The 20,507-nt window shown below is 50.0% G+C and overlaps 1 protein-coding gene across 6 annotated transcripts in view; it reads right to left on the reverse strand.

Annotated features, from left to right (window-relative positions):
- LOC138567588 (autophagy-related protein 9A-like) overlaps positions 1-20,507 on the reverse strand; it is a 446,942-nt gene that overhangs the window by 119,973 nt on the left and 306,462 nt on the right. For all 6 annotated transcript variants that reach the window (XM_069645965.1, XM_069645964.1, XM_069645966.1 and 3 more), the window contains one exon: positions 16,510-16,752. In XM_069645965.1, coding sequence (XP_069502066.1) covers positions 16,510-16,752 — 243 coding nt within the window. The remainder of the gene's footprint in view (positions 1-16,509; positions 16,753-20,507) is intronic.

The following is a 20,507-nucleotide window of genomic DNA, read 5'->3' on the forward strand; positions in this document are numbered from 1 at the left end:
AGGCGACCATAGGGCACAACACAATGCAAGTATGGTCTAGGCGACCATAGGGCACAACACAATGCAAGTGGGGTCTGGGCGACCATAGGGCACAACACAATGCAAGTATGGTCTAAGCGACCATAGGGCACAACACAATGCAAGTGGGGTCTGGGCGACCATAGGGCACAACACAATGCAAGTGGGGTCTGGGCGACCATAGGGCACAACACAATGCAAGTGGGGTCTGGGCGACCATAGGGCACAACACAATGCAAGTGGGGTCTGGGCGACCATAGGGCACAACACAATGCAAGTGGGGTCTGGGCGACCATAGGGCACAACACAATGCAAGTGGGGTCTAGGCGACCATAGGGCACAACACAGTTGCGGTGGTACGTTAGCGACCATAGGGCACGGCCAAATAGCAGTCATGAGGCATGGAGCACTAAGGGCTAAGGATGCCTGTACTATTAAAGAGGTGGCAGCAGTAATGCATAGAGGCGGCGGCGTTGGAAGCATGAGCATATGTAGCAAACAGTTAAAGAAACCGAGTTCAAATGTTTATGGGTGCGGAGTAGCAGAGGGCATACCAGAAAGCACAATAGTATAGACTGAGGGTATTCCCACTACTCACAAAAGATTAATGGTCCGTGGCCCCCGGCTCCTGATGCTCCAAACAGGCTCTCAACAGGCCTTAGAGTGGCCTTGGAGCTGGCCGCCGGCGTGATCCGCCTGCCGGCGGTTGCCGCTGATGTAAATGAGGCTCAGCCTCGGTTTCAGCCCGCGCTGCGCCCGGCATGGGCGAGTCAGGCGCCGTGTGGGGACAGGGTCAGGCAGGCCCTGTCCTGTTCCCCGCTTGTCGCGTGGTTCCTCTGCTGGGCTGGGGGTGCTGGGGGGGCTCCTGCCCTCGCCCCACGATGAGGAAGAGTGGAGTGAGGGGGTAAAGTGGTACAGTAGAGATGTTCCAATGTTCAGTAGAACAAAGGTAACAGGAATGATCATTTTGTACGAACAGCAGATGAGGAACTGCTTCAATTTATTATAGTAGCAGTGTCTAGTGTCTGGTTATCGAGCTTCTTGCAACATACCATGCATCTTGGTGGAAATGCAAACGGCCATAATCTATCACTTCAACTTCAGGTGCCATACTACCAGGTCCCTTGTGTGTGGTCTTGGATGTGTTCATTCAAACCTGCTGTTGGGTCAGTAAATTGTGAATCGGACAGAGCTAGATTGGTGGCCGGACCGCCATCCTCAGGAGGTTGCAGTAACACATTTATCTCGCCCATATTGGTGCAATGAGAATCAGGATTTAAGGTTTGTGGCGTAGCTTGTGAGACATTTTGTGGAGCAGAAGTGGCAAAGGGGGAAGTGTGAACAAATAGCCCTGTCCAATGTATCTGTTAGGTAAAGATTTGGGGTAGTACCCTTAGGGGGCACTACAACAACCTTAGCCTCCTGGCAATAGGGACCCAACCTTGGGTATAAGTCTGTACTACACAGGTTGGTAGTGTGGCCTAGCAGCCAGGCTTATCTCAAGAGGGGTCAATGTGAGCAGTAGTGCAGTTACACATAGATTCACAGTGACAGGTATTCAAATAATCTGATACTCAAGGTTTCGTGATAAAACAATTATTAATTTATTTACCTGTCATTTATCCAAGCCTTCTTCAGAAAGGAGCAATATAAAATCACCAATTAAATAAACTTCAAAAATCCACTCTTAGGTTTATTTAGATTCAGCAATTCCCATTGGGGATGGCATACAGACACTTCCTGCACCCTCAAGTGACTTAAATAACTAGGTTGCTGTTGGCATTAATATATTACTGTTACATCTAGAGTATGCAGAGAGAAGGTAAAAAGAAAGATTCAGCAGAATAAAAGAGATCTTAAATGTACTTAGTAAACGAGGCAGATACTTTTGGACCCCCCCATGCAGAATAGTTTAACCCCTTCCTGGAAGGATAGGTGTAACAACAACAGAGGAGAGAAGGGCCCTTCAGGGAACTAGGCTAAGCCAATGTCAATGGGCAAAAGTCTTGGTAACTGACGCACTTCTTGAAGGTGAGAAAGTATTTGCACAATGTTTTTAAAGTTCTTTGAAGAAGAAAAGAATCAAATGTAGGGCCACAAGCCGGGAGACTTGTGAAGTAGAAGCTACAAGCAAATCTACCATGAGAGGTAAGTTCTCTCAGACTTTACAGTACCTTTGGTTTGAAGAAAAGAGGCAACTGGTGATCCTGGTTCCTGTGCAGTTCTGCAGATCCTGCTGTTCCTGGGCCTCAGTCGTGGGGACAAGAGGGAGGACTTCTGGGGACTACTGCACCACAACGGGATGGTCACCGACCGCAACCAGCCAACTTCAAATCAGTGGCTCTTCGGTGTTTCAGCTCCTTGCATCTACCGCAAACAGAACCACCACAGTTTCTTATTGACGAGATGGGCCTTCCTTGCATCTGGGGTCCTACACTCTGTTGAGGGGGCTCGGTCAGTCCTGCTTCCTGGGAGTCCGGAGGATCTTCCTGGAGTCTCTTGGCCAACTTAAAGCAATGCACACAAACTGGTGTTCTTCTCCCTGGCTACACGGTTTCCAGCAGCACTCTGTGGAAATTCAACCAGCTCCGAAACGGATGTCCAGGTGGCTTACTTGGGAGTTGATTGGTCCCACAACTCAAGGGGAGAAGTCGTCTTCGCAAGGCTTCCCTGTCGAGGTGAACTTGGAGCTTCAGCACAGCAGCAGAGCTTCACCAGGCAAACCAACGGTCAAGGAGTTGCGGCAGGTGTCTTCTTCCAGTTCTTCTTCGGATTCCTTCGTCCAGTGGTCGACTGCCTTCCAGCCAAAAAGCCTTGCCTTTTATGCAGGTTTCTCCCATTCATTCCAGCCTAGCTGCCAATCACCCAGCAGGATGGCTGTCCTTGCCGGACAGCCAGCCGGCCAATCACCTAGGAGTGCATTTCTGTCTCCTAGGAGACTAAGCACAGGGAGTTTCGGGCACCTCCCTCACTTCCTGCCCCCACCAGACTCTCTAGAGCCAGAGGCGGGTTTCACTCGTGAAGCCCGCCAAAGACCAAACGAACAAAGGGACCAAACCTGGTTTGGCGCGCAGTGTAAATCTCAAGAAGGACCTTTCCACAAAGAAATGGCGAAAAAAGAAAACCGGTGCCATTTTGACAAAAATGGCATACTTGGGTGCTTTACTGTAGCTGCGAACACAGCCCGCGGTAAAGACACGACACGGTAGTAAAAAGTAACCACAGCCACCAGCCATTAATTGCTTTAAGGGTAACCTAAAAAAATGTTACATGAGAAGCTAGACAAAGGGGCTACTAAGTAATCCCTCCAGCACCCTATTGTAAGATAGTGTGTGCTGAGGGAAGGGGGAGGGGGGGGGATCGTGGCGGGATAAGGGATAACTGTTAAAACTCGGAGGCAAAAGAGAATCATTGAACTGGAGGAAATGAAAGTACGCCGGATATAGAGTACAATTACTAGTTCATGGAAAATGATTCGATAAAAAAAAAGAAAAAAAAGATAGTGTGTGCTGGGTCTATAAAGTTACAATGTAAGTAAAGTCAATTTCACTTTACTGCTCTTGGAAACAGTAGTTGATCCAAAAGTAAGGTATTTAAATCTTGGGAAATCTGAAAGACTTCCCTGTGTCACTGCACTAAAGGTGAAGCGTGACAATGCAAAAAGATGCCTATGGAGTTTGTCAGACTCCAAAAAATGCAAGGAAACACAAATAATCAGAAAAATACGAGAGTGGGAAAAAGGTCTCACTCTCTCCAGGTTCAAATTTAAAAAGTCCTAGAGTCCAGCAAAAGTGCTGGGGGTCTCTACGGTAGAGAGGAATTAGCACATTTCTGAGAATTCTCCCCAACAGTATCCATAGTGTTTTCCATAGGGACTCCTCCTGTGGGTACTTAAATGCGAAGGTTGTGCATTTGGCCTTCTGGTCTGTTGCCAGCAGATCCACAGAAAGCTGCCCCCAAACTGCAAACATCTATTGTAGTGGATTTGTGTTAATATCCCACTTGTGCTATTGTATGAGCACTCTGCTTATGTTGTCTGGCAAGTTGTGATCTCTTGGTACATGTGCTCGAATGAAGATGCGTCTCCCGACCCACCAGTGGCAAATCCTTTGTGCGAGGAGAGCCTGAACTCTTGAATGTGTTCCGCCTTGTTTGTTTATGTAGATCATGACTGTGTTGATGAATGTCCTACTGTTTGAACGTCCTGCTTGGAATGGGCATAGACTCAATTTAATCGCCAAGTGTTCTAACAAGTGTGTGTTGTTGTGCATGTTGCTGTGTCCCAGCAGCCAGTAAGTACAGTGAGCTCTCGACAACGGGCTCCCCAGTCAACCTGAGAGGTGTCTGCGGTAGTTGGTTTCTGAAGTGGCGGGTTGATGAAAGGTCTGCCCTTTAGCATGTTTGACTGTATTTATTTATTTATTTATTTATTTATTTGTAAAGCGCACTAACAGCCCATGGGCATCGAGGCGTTGTTGCAAGAGAGTGACTTAGTTACAGGAACATTTCATTGCTCAGTCACAGTGAGCAGCACAATATAGTGACACCTAGGTGGTTACAGGTAAAGTATCATAATTATACAGTGAGTGCTAACCTCAGAGAGGCAACGTTATACAAACAGCTGGGTTTTTATTGCTTTTCGGAAAGTTAGTAGTGAGTCAATGCTGTCCACCATCGAATAGCGTTTACTACCCTTTGCGACACCACCACTAGAGCATCCCACCCACCAGACACTTGTGACGGTTGGTCTGAGAGCCACTGTTGTAGAGGGAGCATATTCAGGCGTGCACGAGGAAGAAAGTAAATTCATAACGCCATCATTCGTAACAGCTTCATGATCTTCCTGACCGTTCTAGGAGTTCTGGCCTAGTAACTGGGAATCTGGGCTAATAATGGCTTGCACTCCTTGTGCGAGATAAGCTAGGACCTGATGTGTGTCTAAAATTGTCCAGAGAAATGGTTTTGTTTGCGACGCTCTGATGCTTAACTTGGTTTCATCAATTGAGAAATCTAGTAGGTGTAGACGGTCTATGGTCTAAGCTATGTTTTGCAAGCAAATCGCTCCTGTTTCTCCCATTATCTCCTGTTATTAGCCAGTCATCTAGATGAGAGTACACAGGAATGTTCCGACGGCGAAGGTGTGCCGCTGCAACTGCGAGCACCTTGATGAATACACAAGTTGCCGATGCAATTCGAAAAGGAAGAACATTTAAATGTTGCAGCAAAAACAATTTGTTGCAACATCGCCCCCCTCGCAACTCCCCTTCCTACACCCCTGCATCTACTTGAGTGCAGATTTTCTGAGTGTACCACATGGGACGCCATTCCATCCCACTCCCTCTCGTTCCCCTCCTGTATTTGGGGTTTCTGTCAATGTCCCAGATACTCCCAATTCCACCAGATTCTGTACATTTACATAAGCACCTCCATTTCTGAGCATCACTTCGGTAAGCGTGGCAGATCCAGACTCATTCACTGCTCGACTACCGCCTGTTTTGTTACTATGAAGGCAGTGTTCAGGAGAGCATTTTCTGATGCCTGGGAATCTCCCCATTCACCCATATCCCTAGTAGTATTGCATTTCCCTGATCCAGAACAATCAGGCTAGCCAGTACCCCCCTCCATTTCCCATCCGACTTTCTCCCATAATCTTCTCACTCTGGTACACTCCCAGGTCATATGAAAGAGTTCTGTAGCATTAACACACTTTGGGCAGCTGGCATAATTTCGTCATCCCATGTTTTCAGCCTCTCACTGGAGTTATAAACTATGTAAATATTTGAATTGTAAAGTCCTCAATCTCGTCAAAATGGCACCTCTGAGGAAATGCAGGGGCTCACTCCAATCTTTGTTGTCTATTCCTCCCAAGACTCTCTGCCATCTATGTGTTAAGTCATCTAGCTGCCTAGTCGAGAAGAAGGCCAATGCCTTGTAGAGGGTTGAGACCTGTTGACGTGAATCTATTTTTAATCTTAGCTTCTTTTGGTGCTCTGGGAGCATTGAATACACAAGCATGCATCTCCCATAACCAATGTTGACATATAATCACTCCTCTTTAGGAGTGGGATAACTTTCTGAAGGGTGGTCATTCTCATCTCATCTGCATTTTGACATCCTTGTTTGCTGGCCATAGGTCTAGGAGCAGTCTGGGATTTTTTGGGTACTAGAAAATTAAGAGAATAAACGCCCAGGTTTACCAGCTTTTTAACAGCAGCGCCTAGACTTGTTTTTATTGGAGTTGCAGATAATCATGAGTCATCTTTAGCTATCATAGTGCAGGTTGCATGGCTTGTTCACAAGCTCCACACAGTAATTTCGAGCCACTGTGTCTAACACCCACTTTTCCGATATGATCCCCTCCCACGCGTAGGGAAATTATGTTACTCTTGCTTCTACTGGGGAAACATGGGAGGGCTTCTGGACCTTAATGTCACTATTTGGAGATCGAAGAACAAGTTTCTTTCTTACCAGGTAACGTTCTTTCGATGGGATGGTCCAACGACGTATTCCATATCTATGACAGGTAATGTCCACAGCTGTGCTGCTTCGGAAAATCTTTGGCGTCTGCGTCCTGCGTCGATGACGTCGATGCGCCGTCCCCGAGGACCTCCTCCGACGGCCGACGTCAACCGATGTGATAAATAGGACGCACTACGCCCATAGCCTCAGTTATAGTTTTTTTCCCAGAACGTGTGCCACCAGTTTTCTGCCAGTCAGACACACAAGGCCTTGTGGAACGCAAGTTGCAATGGCAAAAGAAATTCTGCAGCGGGGAAGGCAGGGAGGGAGCGATATGGAATAAGTCGTCGGACATCCCATCCCATTGAAAGAACTTTACCAGGTAAGAAAGTAACTTGTTCTTCGAGGGGATTGGGTCCTCCGACGTATTCCATATCTATGACAGACTCAAAGCAGTACCAAGCAAGGAGGTGGGAAAGAATTTAGAACACAAATTTAGCATGCCCAATCAAATTGCGGAATAGAGGACTGCCTTACCAAAGGCCAGATCCTGCCCTCTGATGGAATCGAGGGAGTAGTGACGTACAAAAGTATGTACTAAAGCCCAGGTGGCTGCATCACAGATGTGACGAATAGGCACTCCCCTCTGCAGGGCAGTAGACGCAGCCACTCCCCTGATAGAATGGGCCCGCAAGCCAGCCGGAGGATCCTTACCCAGTAACCAAAGAAAAGTTGGTTGTCCACTCTGAGCCAGGACATGCTCGAAATATAAAAGCTCAACGCTCTCCTAGGATCAAGCTTATGGAGACTCTCCTCTTCCTTACCAGGATGTGGAGGAGGATAGAACGCCGGAAGAACAACCTTCTGACTCAAATGAAATTCCGAAACCACCTTCGGATGAAAAGGACGAACTCTAAGGACAAACCTGTCCTTATGAAACACAGTGAAGGGTGGCTTAACTGAAAGTGCCTGTAACTCACTCACTCTGCGAGCGGAAGTAACCGCAACCAAAAACACAGTTTTCAGAGTTAACAGCCTCAAAGGGCAAGAATGTAAAGGCTAAAACGGAGCACCCATAAGAAACTTAAGAACAAGGTTCAAATCCCAACCGGGCACCAGAAAAGGTGACAGAGGGAACACATTAGTGAGCCCTTTCAAAAACTGCGAAATTAAAGGAATCTTAAAATAGGAACACTCTTCAGACGAGCGCTTAAATAAGGACAGCGCCGCCAGGTAACCTTTAATGATCCCCACTTGCAAGCCCCTGTGGGCCAAAGAAAGCAAAAAAGACAGAACCATGGGAATGTCACATTCAAAAGGATCCACATTCTTTACTCTGCACCAGTCGCAGAACTTTCTCCAACGGCAACGGTACAGAGACTTTGTTGCCGGCCGCGAGCAACACCTCCATCACATCTTCAGGGAGGTCCCAATCCTTATACCTCAACCTTTCAGAAGCCAAGCGTGAAGGTTGAGGGATCTGACCTCTGGATGGAGAACCTGACCCCCCTCCCGTGAGAGCAGATAGTCTCGGTAGGGAAGACGACGTGGAGGGCAGATAGACAAGTGGAGAAGGTCCGGGTACCACGTCCTCCGGGCCCACGCCAGATCAATGAGGATCATCCGGGAACCGAACCTCCGTAACCTCTGCAGTACTTGCGGGATGACGGGGACTGGAGGAAACGCGTACAGCAGTAGGAATGACCACTCCACCACGAACGCGTCTCCTAAGGCTCCTTTCGCACTTCCGGTTGACACTGGAGGCGAAGAGATCCACATGAGGGGTCCCCCAAAGGGCGAAGATCTCCAGGAGAATCTCCTGAGCCAGCTCCCACTCGTGAGAGTTCGTGCTCTGCCTGCTCAGAGCGTCCGCCGTCTCGTTGTCGTCTCCGGCCAGATGAACAGCCGAGATCGAAACTTCCTGCTGAATGGCCCAGAACTCGAGCTGCATCGCCTCCCTGCACAGCGGAAGTGACCCTGCCCCCCCCTTATTGTTGAGATAGTGCATGGCCACCGTGTTGTCCCTTAGAATCAGGACACTCTTTCCGCGCACAGTCGGCAGAAAAGCCTTCAGGGCTAGCCCGACGGCCCTCAGCTCCAACAGATTGATATGGAGTCTGGACTCAGACGGAGACCAACGACCGTTGACTGTCGACTCGTTGGCATGAGCTCCCCATCCCGTGAGGGATGCGTCCGTCACGATCGTCACCTCCGGCCAGGGCAGCCAAAATGGGGCCCCCTTCATCAGATTGCCTTCGACGGCCCACCACAGAAGGTCCTGGGCTACCGAGGGCAGCACCTGAACAGGGTCCAACAGCCTGCCGGAGGACTGAGACCACTGGAGCTTGAGTGCCCACTGCAAAGATCTCATCCGCAGACAAGCCTCTGGCACCAGAAGAATGCAGGATGCCATGAGGCTGAGCAGTCTCAAGAACTCAGACGCTGGGAGATCCTGGGCAAATTGAAACTTGTTAACCTCTGCTGAATGTGAAGAGCCCTCACCCGGGGAGGAAAACACTGCCCTAAGGATATGTCGAGCACTGCTCCGAGGTACTGGAGCCGCTGCGTTGGCGTCAAATGGGACTTTTTTAAATTGAGGGAGAAGCCCAGCCTGTGAAGGGAGTGGCAGGTGACGGACAGATGATCCAGGACTTGCTCGGGAGAGCTCCCCCTGACCAACCAATCGTCCAGGTAGGGGTAGACGTGAATCCCCCCCTTTCCTAAGATGCGCTGCCACCACCACCATGAGCTTGGTGAAAACCCTACGGCAGGACCCGAAACAAAGTGCGAGTCGCCAACCGCGAACCTCGGGTACTTCTTGTGCCTGGGATGAATCGGCACATGGAAGTAAGCATCCTTGAGGTCGAGAGACACCAACCAGTCCTGAAGTTGAAGGGCCTGGAGGACTTGAGAAAGTCACCATCTTGAACTTGACCTTCCCGAGGAGTTTGTTCAAACCGCGCAAGTCCGTGATGGGTCTCAATCCCCCGTCTTTCTTCGAAATAAAAAAATAAGGGGAATACCATCCCTTGTTCCTCTCCGCTACAGGCACCAGTTCTATGGCGCCTTTCTCCAGCAGGGCTTGAATTTCCTGCGCAAGGAGCGGATCCGGACTCTTCAATGAGAGGTTCCCTGGTGGATTGTCGTGAGGCCTCTGCCGAAAAGGAAGACCGTAGCCGTGGGTTATGATCTCCAGAACCCACACATCCGAAGTAATGGCTCGCCACTCTACAAGATGCTGCGGCAGCCTTCCCCCAACCGGCGAACCATGGCACCTGGCCTCATGACAGTGGTAGCGGCTGCGGCGTTGCCTGAGGGCAAAGAGGCAACTGCCCGAGCGGCCTTGGCACCTCGAGTACCTTTGATTACACCTCTGGCACTCTTACGATGGTCTCTTTGACTGCTAGCTCCCATCGCTTTACTGAAGGACGAGTAATAACGAAAGGAACCTCCCCTCCATTGCTGTCCCCTAGGACGAAAAGGCGGAGGTTGGCAAACTGCTGCGCCCAACGACTTTGCTGCAGCTTTGGAGGTCTGCAACCTCTCAAGGCTCTTGTCAGCCTTGCTGCCAAAAAGGTGTTCACCGTCGAAGGGCATGTTGAGTAGCCGGGACTGCACATCAGGAGCAAACCCAGACTTCCGCAACCACGCAAACCTGCGCATTACGGTGCTCGCCGCCATGGACCGGCTGACACAATCTGCCAAGTCCAAACCAGACTGAAAGGCCTCACACATGGCATCCTTGCCATCCTGAACCATAGCAAGGAAACCATCCCGTTCGTCCCCTTCGGGAATATGTTCAGCTGCTAATGCAACACAGTTCCACAGAGTGTGTGTGAAACGAGACAAGGCATATATGGAGTTGGCCACCTGAAGCGCCATACCCCCTGAAGAAAACACTTTCTTCGCCCAGCCGTCAAAACGTTTGTCGTCCCTATCCGGAGAGATGGTAGGATACGACGCCTGCTTTGCCGGGGCCGTAGCCGCCTGCACCACCAAACTCTCCGGAGTGGGGTGCCTAGACAAGTAGCAGGGTCGCTACTGGCTGGATGGTATTTTCGTGACAAAGACTTGCCCACTGCCGGGAGACTCTCCGGAGCAGTCCAAGCCGCCGCCACCCTTCTCTGCAGAGCCATATGAAATGGAAAACCGGGTCAGCGGGGGGGAGGGGTGCAGGTGGGGGGGGGGAATCAAGATCAAGGATGTCTGAGATCATCCTGAACGAACTCCCCTGGGAGAGCAGACCAACCCAAGTACTCGGTGACCCGAGACATAAGGCGCCGATATGAAGAATCGGCATGAGTGCCAGGCTCCGGCCTACAAAACTCCACCTCCGGAGAGGTGTCCAGTCCACTGGCATCATGCAGCATCTGCCTCAGGTCATCAAACTGGCTATGGCCCGAGATAAGCTCATCTGGAACCGTAACCGGAACCAAGCCGTCATCAGAGCCTTCATCACCCTCTGAAATGTACTCCAGGCGGGGAGAGGAAGACCCCTGGGGACCAAAGCAGTGCCTGACCTTAGCCAGAGCCTTCCTAGGGGCTAATCCCGTGCCACGGGCCCCCTCCGACACCACCGCCTCGAAAGGCGTCAAGGGTGCCGAACGAGTCGGCGTCGACAGAAAAGGCGTCGACGTCAGCTGCAGCACCTCAAGCATCGACAACGTTGACACAGGCCTCGAAGCCGGTGCTCCAAGCGTGTCTCAACGACCTCGGCGTCGACGACCCCCTCAGAGACGGAGCCTCGAGAGAAATCGTCGACGACCTCAGCACCACAGGCGTCGACTTCTTCTTCGAAGACGGCACAGGATCACGCGGTCTCGAGCGCGTCGAGGACCAGGACCTGGAACGGGCATGGCAAGAACGGTTCCCCTTGTCCGAGCGGGTCCTCTCCCGCGAGCCGTGCCGACCACCCGAGCCTGAAGGCGTACGAGTGGTGTCTCTCGACCGGTGCCGACCGACCCCACTCGGAGGCGCGGACAGACCGGTGCCCTGCGATTCAAGAATCGCTAGCATCTGCTTCCCGAAGGAAGCCCATTCCTCCGGTGTCGCTTGCATGGAGGGCTAAGCGACCCGCCGACGGGCGGAGTCCTCGGAAAAGGCGACCGATGCCGGCGCTTCCAGGAATGCCTCGAAGAGGCAGAGGAGTGGCGAGACCGACTCGTGGAAGGAGACCCATTGGACTTCCGACGATGACGCGGAGAGTCGCCCCTCGAGTCATCCGTCGAAAGCCCCGCAGACCTCGACTTCCGGGGCTTAGACACCCGGCCTACCGACAGCTTCTTCTTGCGTTCCCGCAAGGCCTTTGCCATGAGCGACTGGCAGTCGACACAGTCGTCCGTATCGTGGGCCTCCCCGAGGCACCAGAGGCAGGCGTTGTGCGAGTCCGTGACCGACATCTTGGACCCACAGTGGCCGCATTTCTTGAAGCCCGGACGCAGGGTTGAAGACGAAGTAGACATCGCCACAAACAGGTCTTCACAAAAAACCGAACAGGTTCAACGAACCGAGAATTGAAAACAGCAAACTCCAAAGTGTCGAGGCATACCGAGATTCACGAAGCGAACACGTTCACGGAAAAAACGGAACTGAGGCTTTGGGCATAGTGCGTCCTACTTATCACATCGGGTGACGTTGACCGTTGGAGGAGGTCCTCGGGGACGGCGCATCGACGTCATCGACGCAGACGCCAAACATTTTCCGAAGCAGCACAACTGTGGACATTACCCGTCATAGATATGGAATACATCGGAGGACCCAATCCCCTCAAAATGCACCTTCTTGGACCTCTACCACCTTGTCCAGCCTCCTGGTCGTAACACTGAACCACCCCTCTTAGAGGACCGGGTGGGGTTGGCTGAGATTTCATTGCTTTGTATTCTCCGAAAGGTTGGCAATTTGTGGAGATGCCATATGTTGGTAGCTTCTGCCTGAAAACTACCCTAGAGTTTTAAGGTTACCATGATCTTTTTTTTTGCCCTCTCTAGGGCATCGTCTACTGCATTCCCAAATAGGAGCGACTCAAATTGGCTTGTCCAATAGGGTGGCTTGTGTTGCCACTTTGAAACTGATCCCCCTTAGCCAGGCATGGCGTTTCAGAACCACTGCACCGGGTATCTACCAGTCTGATATCTCTGCAGAGTCTAGAGCATTTTCTATTAATGCATTGGCAGTTTGCTTTCCCTCCTTTGAAAGGCTGGCTGAAGCTCAGAATATCTTTTCCTAGAGCTTCCATGTCATCGCGCCAGGATCTATTGCATCTGGCCAGTAGGTGTTGCTGCATTCGCTATACGCACGTTGTACGCGGTTGATGTTGCAGCCTTTCATCCACCAAGTAAATCTGCCTACTCTCTATCAGGGGATACTATGTATTTGAAAGGGGTACATTGGCCCTTTTTCTGGTTGCTACCGCCAGTGAATCTGGAGCTGGGTGACCTCTAAAATACACTGAATCACAAGGGGACAGATTATATGTTTCCTTTATTCAGGGGTTTGATAAATTAGGGGCCACTCTGCGTTTTCACTGATTTTAATAACGGATACAGTTGGACAGTTTTCATTTAATCTAATAAGTCATCTATACAGTTCATGTCTTCATCAGACTCCTTAGCTTTTATGCCAAATCGTAATGCTGCCCTGTAAAGCAGAAAACTAGTGGGTCCTTTCCATCGGGAGACAACATGGCAGTCATGTGGGTCTTTATATTCCTCCCCACGTGTTCGGCGTCATCCCCCATGTCTCATATCTAGATGCATTTCTTCCTAGGTACAGAGCATATGTCTGTTGTAGCTCTTTTATTGAGTGGCTTCTCAGTAGATGCTTCAGTCAATTGCCATTGACCTCTTCCGTCATGTTCCTCCATGAAGTATACCATTTTACTTATTGTTTCCTTGAATTCTTTTCACTGGTCATTTTTCTGGGTCGAGACGCTGGCTCTGATGCAGTAAGTCAATCTGTGTTTTGGCCTTGATGATTTTGAAGCCTTTGCCTTTCCTCTCGACCCAAAACTCCTCAGACATAGAAAATGTGACTAGTCCTTTGTTTTATGTGGTCAAGGAAAGGGCAGGAACTCCCTCAGTGCATGTACTTTACGCTGACCCCGTGATCTGTGGGATGCATGTAGGATTCTTTTGAACCCCATTTTCTGTCGCCCCATGTTTTTGTGCAGGCTGTGGGGGATGCATGTTTTCCAGAGTCGGCACCTACTGTGCTCAACACTTGGGCCAGGCCTTGACTCGTTGGGTCAAGATATCAACCTGTCCCTGTGACGCTCTTCGATCGGGTGGTCTTGTGATGGTGCGTATGTTAAGATTCCGGGGATTCTTCTTCATTGCCCGATGTGGCGTTGAGTTGTTAGAGCTACAGCACAGCTGTGAAGCCTTACCTATATGCACCTTAAAACACACCCTCTTCAGGGGTCGCCGCTGACCCTAATGCCCGAAACTCTGATGTAGAGAACCTTCATCAGCATGCTGGTCTCACCCTGGCCCAATACAGTTTGCATTGCGTATTCCACCCAGAGAGTTTGTCAGGGCTCCGTAGAGGTATTGAGCCAGATTTTCTGGGATGCCAAGCACAGAACCTTCACGCGATCCCTTGGCAGAGAATTATTGCACACTTCGTGCATACCTTTCCAAGGGAATTGCAACCTGGTCAAAATTTAAAAACAGAGTTCTCCATTTAGGGATTGGGAATAGAGCGTGGCCTGGGAAAGTGGAATGGATGAGAATAGAGGCCTTCTCTAAGCCACAAGTAGTATAGATAAAAATTCCACCCACGTGCCATGCTGTATGCCTAAGCAGCAGTGTTCATTGAATGCTGGTGTAGAGCAACAATGGCAATCTTTTCCACTTTTTGAAGTTGCAGCCAACAGAGGACATCAAAGCATGAATGATCACAGGTCCTTGTACACATAGGATAAAGATGGCGTGACAAGAACACCTGTGTCGGTGCCCTATTTTTGAAGTAGAAAAAAAAGATGCAATACTCCAACCCAACTACTAGACGGTGGCCTCTGCAAAGCCTCAGAAAAAAATAGATGCATGTCTATGTGTGGATATTTATAGTGTTATTTATGGAATATGTGCATGACCTTTGCCTTACTTACTGGAGTTAAAGGGCAAATAAATTAATGTATTTTCGTACTTCTATTTTGCTTGATTTATTTATTGCAGTTAACTGTACAATTCCACTATCCTCATCTCCTGAAGTCTCCTTACATCTCAGTCCACATTACCTTCATAGAGTTTGGCTTCTTCAGCTAGGGAAGCCACTAAGAACCCTTCCACATGGCTGGTTTTGAAGATCCATCTTTAAATTGGGCACTCTCCCTATGCCTCAATTGAGCTTCCCTGTGTCTTGCACTCTCACTTCCTGAATCTCTCCTCCTCCTCCAACTGCTTCTCCTTCTACCCTCTCCTAGTGATTTTCATCCAGGTATTTCCTGATCTCCACTGCGGTCAATCCTTCCAAGCTCTTCATCTTCCTTCCTTTCCACTCAACTCTTTTCCTCTTTCACTCTCTTGAGTAGTCACCCCTCCTCCTGTACCTCATACACTGTGTGCACATCTAGCTCCCCTACACCCCAACTCTACTCTCCCTACATCTCAAACACCTCTGCTCCTCAACTCACTGCTCCTCTTCTCCCAACTATGACACTACTCTTTTTTCAAGCTAGGGTTTTTAAAGCGGTGTGTGTGTTCCCCACCCGTGTGCCAGACCTTGGAGCTTGGCGAAACACCCAGCTCCAAGTCCGACCTGGAGTTGGGTGAAATTAGTGGTTAAGCTCATGGATTCGATGGGCTATGTGAGCCTCCCACACTCTAGTGCATTTATTATGGACTTTTTCTCCAACCCAGACCCAACTAACTCTTAAAGGGCAGGTCCCCCATCTTAAAACGGACAGAATCATGGATACGTTTTCCAGTAGGCATGCAGTTATCTGTGAGAGGAGCTAGCAGGATCAGCATCTGCTCCACGTTCCAATATCTTGTCCCTTTGGTAGGGGCGAGCAAAACAAACTGTTTAAGTATGCTCTATTCGGATATTGAGGGTTAAGAAAGACTACAGGTCTGAAACTAGTAGAAAAGGGCAAGTGGTGGTCGACAATCCCTGTGGCTTTTCCCTACCATAGGCCCCCAATGTTGTGAGGGGATCCAGTGGATCCTCCTGATGCACCTCCGCAGCCACACATCAAGTGGTAGGTGGTGGGAGCCAGCCCCCAAGAGTCGACCTCAGACACTTTAAGGGCCAAGCAGGGGATATTGTCACCAGGCTCACTCAGTGGAGTGAAATTGACTGTTTTACCAAACCCCCAGTCAACATGCTACCCCCTTTTAATGCAAGGAGGTAACTGCAGCACAGAGTGGGAGTGTGAGAAGCATTTGTACATGCCAATGATTCCCATAAGTCTTTACAACACAACTGGAACTCCAAAAGGGTGCATGCAGGACAGGAGGGCTGCTACTAGATCTGGCACAGGGCATTGTGCTCAGTTGGCAACTAAAACTGAAGTGCACCTTTGTTTTAGTGTGTCCTTGGGTCTACCCAGTTTTTCTGCCGATAGAAGCTGGACGCACAAGCACAGACCACATAGTGCAATGATGTTCACTGCAGCTGTCTGACCCTTGACGTTTTCAGGCATTGAAGAGTGCTGTAGCATCCCATTTCACTCAAAAGCTACACATAGGATGCATTTCAGATATATAAAACAGCAAAAACAAACCTATAGCTAACTGCATTGTCTAGTCCTAAAATAAAACAACATTTCAAACAAATGCACACCCTGACCCACTTCTCTTTTTTAACATTATTTTCAATACAGACACAGCACCCTTCAATACAAATCACACCTCCCAAGACATAGCCCTGAATATACATCAAACCTTCATACAAATCACTGCATCCTATGCAGATCCATGGATTTAGATGTAATTATTATGAAAACATAACCCTCTAAGAATCACCACTCCTACCAGAGAGACCTGCATAGTTCCATACCCCATATCTCATAATACTTCATAGTGTACTCACTGCGGTTCCAGACTCTGACAGCAGGGAACTGCATATTGGTGCCTCTGACAGGATACGCTGGGCAGGTGGAGCCAGTGCTGCATCTTGGTGCACCTTCTCCTTTAGGTGCCCAATGAAGGCAGAGCTTTCCAACGGGGGCTGCCAGTGTGGGTTGGTGATGGCAAAATGCATGAGGGACAGCTCTGTCTTTCCATTTTCAGCCTGCTGGTAGACTGAGGCTTCTGTCTGCCCCTCCGAAAGCCACTGAGGACAGGAAGAGAACATTAAATAAGCAGAGTATAAAGGAACCGGCTGAGTGATTAAAACAGAGGCTGTTATAAAGGACAACACCGATTCCCACTCAGGAGGGTCTACAGTCATGTTTTAGCTCACTGCACCTTTCACATAGGAGAAATACAAGTTACTTTCTTACCTGGTAACGTTCTTTCGATGGGATGTTTCTCCGATATATACCACATCTATGACAGTAATCACCACAGCGCTGCTGACTCGTCAATAAATAAATAATTTCGGCGTAGGCGTCCTGCGTCGATGACGTCGATACGCTGTCCTCGAGGGCCTCCATCGTGGGTCGACGTCACCGGATGTTAGATCTAGGACGCACAGCGCCCGTAGCCTCAGTTGTAGTTTTTTTCCCAGAACGTGTGGCACCAATCTCCTGCCAGTATGACTGCAGAAAGCCTTGCGGAAACGTAAGCTGCAATCGCATAAGAAATTCTGTAGAGGGGCAGGGTGGGAGGGTGCGATGTGGAATACGTTGGAGGAACATCCCGTCGAAAGAACGTTAACAGGTAAGAAAGTAACTTGTTCTTCGAGGGGATTATGTCCTCCGACGTATAAAAGAATTTAGAATTTTAGAATGCCCAATCGAATTGCAGAATAGAGGGGCGCCTTACAAAAGGCCAAATCTTGCCCATGGATAGTGTCCAGGGAATAGTGTTTTATAAAAGTATGGTCAGAGGCCCATGTGGCTGCTTCACAAATATTACGAATGGGAACACCCCTTTGCAGAGCAGTAGAGGCAGCCACACGCCTAGTAGAATGAGCCCTTAAGCCCACTGGAGGGTCCTTACCCGCCAAACGGTAACATTCCGAGATCGTCAAGATGATCCATCTGGACAAGGTCTGCTTGGAAACAGCCTGACCTAAACGCCTTCCAGCGTAACCAACAAAGAGCTGATCGTCCACTCTGACTGGGGACATCCGTGAGAGATAGAAACTCAAAGCTCTCCTAGAATCCAACCTATGGAGCCTTTCCTCTTCCTTACCAGGATGCGGAGGAGAATAGAAGGCCGGAAGAATCACCTTCTTGCTTAAATGAAATTCCAACACAACCTTCGGAAGAAAAGAAGGACAAACCCTAAGGACAACCCTGTTCTTATGGAACACCGTGAAAGGTGGCTTGGCGGAAAGTGCCTGCAACTCACTCACTCTGCGAGCGGAAGTAACCGCAACTAAAAATACAGTCTTTAAGGCCAACAGTCTCAATGGACAAGAATGTAAAGGCTCAAACAGAGCTTCCATTAGGAACTTTAGAACTAAGTTCAAATCCCATCCCTGCACCTGGAAAGGTAATGGTGGAAACACATTAGTTAGCCCTTTTATAAACTGAGAAATCAAAGGAATCTTAAAATAAGAACACTCCTCAGACGAGCGCTTAAATATTTGCAGTGCCGCCAGGTAACCCTTAAATGGTACCCACTTGCAGGCCCTTGTGGGCTAATGAAAGCAAAAAAGAGAGAACCACAATAATCAAACATTGAAAAGGATCCACATTCTGTACCCTGCACCAGTTGCAAAACTTTCTCCAACGGCAACGCTACAGGGATTTTGTTGCTGGCCTTCTGGCCGAAAGCAACACCTCCATCACATCTTCAGGGAGTTCCCAATCCTTATACCTCAACCTTTCAGATACCAAGCATGAAGGCTGAGAGACTTGACCTCTGGATGGAGAACCTGGCCCCCCCCCCCCCGTCCCATGAGAGCAGATCGTCTCGATAGGGAAGACGGCGTGGAGGGCAGATGGACATGTCAAGAAGGTCTGGGTACCACACTCTCCTGGCCCATGCCAGAGCAATGAGGATCATTCTGGAACCGAACCTCCGCAACACTTGCGGAATGACAGGGACTGGAGGAAACGCGTACAGCAGTGGGAAGGACTACTCCATTACGAACGCGTCCCCTAAGGCTCCTCTTAGAGGAAATTCCCGTGTGCAGAATCTTTCGCACTTCCGGTTGACACTGGTGGCGAAGAGATCCCCTTGTGGGGTCCCCCAAAGAGTGAAGATCTCCAAAAGAACTTCTTGAGCCAGCTCCCACTCGTGAGAGACCGTGCTCTGCCTGCTCAGAGCGTCCGCCGCCGCGTTTTCGTCGCCGGCCAGATGAACTGCTGCGATCGAAATTTCCTGCTGGATGGCCGAGAACCAGAGCTGCATCGCCTCTTTGCACAGTGGGAGTGACCCTGCACCCCCCTTTTTTGTTTAGGTAGTGCATGGCCACTGTATTTTCCGTCATAATCAGGACATTCTTCCCCCGCACAGACTGCAGAAAAGCCTTCAGGGCTAGCCTGACGGCCCTCAGCTCTAACAGATTGATGTGGAGTCTGGTCTCCGACGGAGACCAACGACCGCTGACAGTCACCTCGTTGGCATGAGCTCCCCATCCCGTGAGGTATGCGTCCGTCATGATCGTCACCTCCGGCCAGGGTAGCCAAAATGGCACTCCCTTCATCAGATTGCCTTCGGTGGCCCACCACAGAAGATCCTGGGCGACCGAGGGCGACACCTGAACGGGATCCGACATCCTGCCGGAGGACTGCGACCACTGCATCATGATAGCCCACTGCAGAGATCTCATCCGCAGCCTGGCCTCCAGTACCAATAGAATGCTGGGTGACATGAGGCCGAGCAACCTCAAGAACTCGAACGCTGGGAGACTCTGGGCATGTTGAAACTTGTCCACCATCTGCGGAATGTGATGAGCCCTCACCTGGGTTGGCGAACACAGCCCCAGGGATGTGTTGATTATTGCTCTGATGTACTGGAGCCACTGGGTAGGTGTCAAATAAGGCTTCTTTAAGTTGAGGGAGAAGCCCATCTTGTGAAGGGAGTGGCATGTGACGGACAGATGATCCAGAACTTGCTCGGGAGAGCGCGCCCTGATCAACCAATCGACCAGGTAGGGAAAGATGTGAATCCCCCACTTTCCTGAGATACGCTGCCACCACCACCATTAGCTTGGTGAAGACCCTCGGGACGGAGGTCAATCCGAACGGCAGGACCCGAAACTGAAAATCCGAGTCGCCAACCGCGAACCTCAGGTACTTCCTGTGCTTGGGATGAATCGGCACATAATAGTAAGCATCCTTGAGGTCAAGAGACACCAACCAATCCTGAAGTTGAAGGGCCTGGAGGACTTGAGAAAGAGTAACCATCTTGAACTAGTCCTTCCTGAGGAGCTTGTTCAAACCACGCAAGTCCATGATGGGTCTCAATCCCCCGTCTTTTTTCAGGATCAAAAAATATGGGGAATACGATCCCTTGTTCCTCTCCGCTACAGGCACCAGTTCTATGGCGCCTTTCTCCAGCAGGGATAGGATTTCCTGCGCAAGGAGCGGATCCGGACTCTTCAAAGAGAGCTTCCCCGGAGGATTGCCGTGAGGCCTCTGCTGGAAAGGAAGACAGTAGCCGTGGGCTATGATCTCCAGAACCCACACATCTGAAGTAATGGCACGCCATTCTAAAAGATGCTGCAGTAGCCTTCCCCCAACCGGCGAACCATGGCCATGGCCTCATGACTGAGCAGAAGCGGCTGCGGCAGTGCCTGAAGGCAAGGAGGCAACTGCCCAAGCGGCACTGGCACCTCGAGTACCTTGTTTTCCACCTCTGGTACTCCTACGTTGGCCCCTTTGACTGGCAGCTCCCCTCGATCTACCAAAGGAAGAGTAGTATCGAAAGGAACCTCCCCTCCATTGTTGTCCCCTAGGACGAAAGGTGGAG

This window comes from Ambystoma mexicanum, chromosome 2p (genome assembly GCF_040938575.1).
Source record: "Ambystoma mexicanum isolate Mex_15411 chromosome 2p, UKY_AmexF1_1, whole genome shotgun sequence".
NCBI lineage: Eukaryota > Metazoa > Chordata > Amphibia > Caudata > Ambystomatidae > Ambystoma > Ambystoma mexicanum.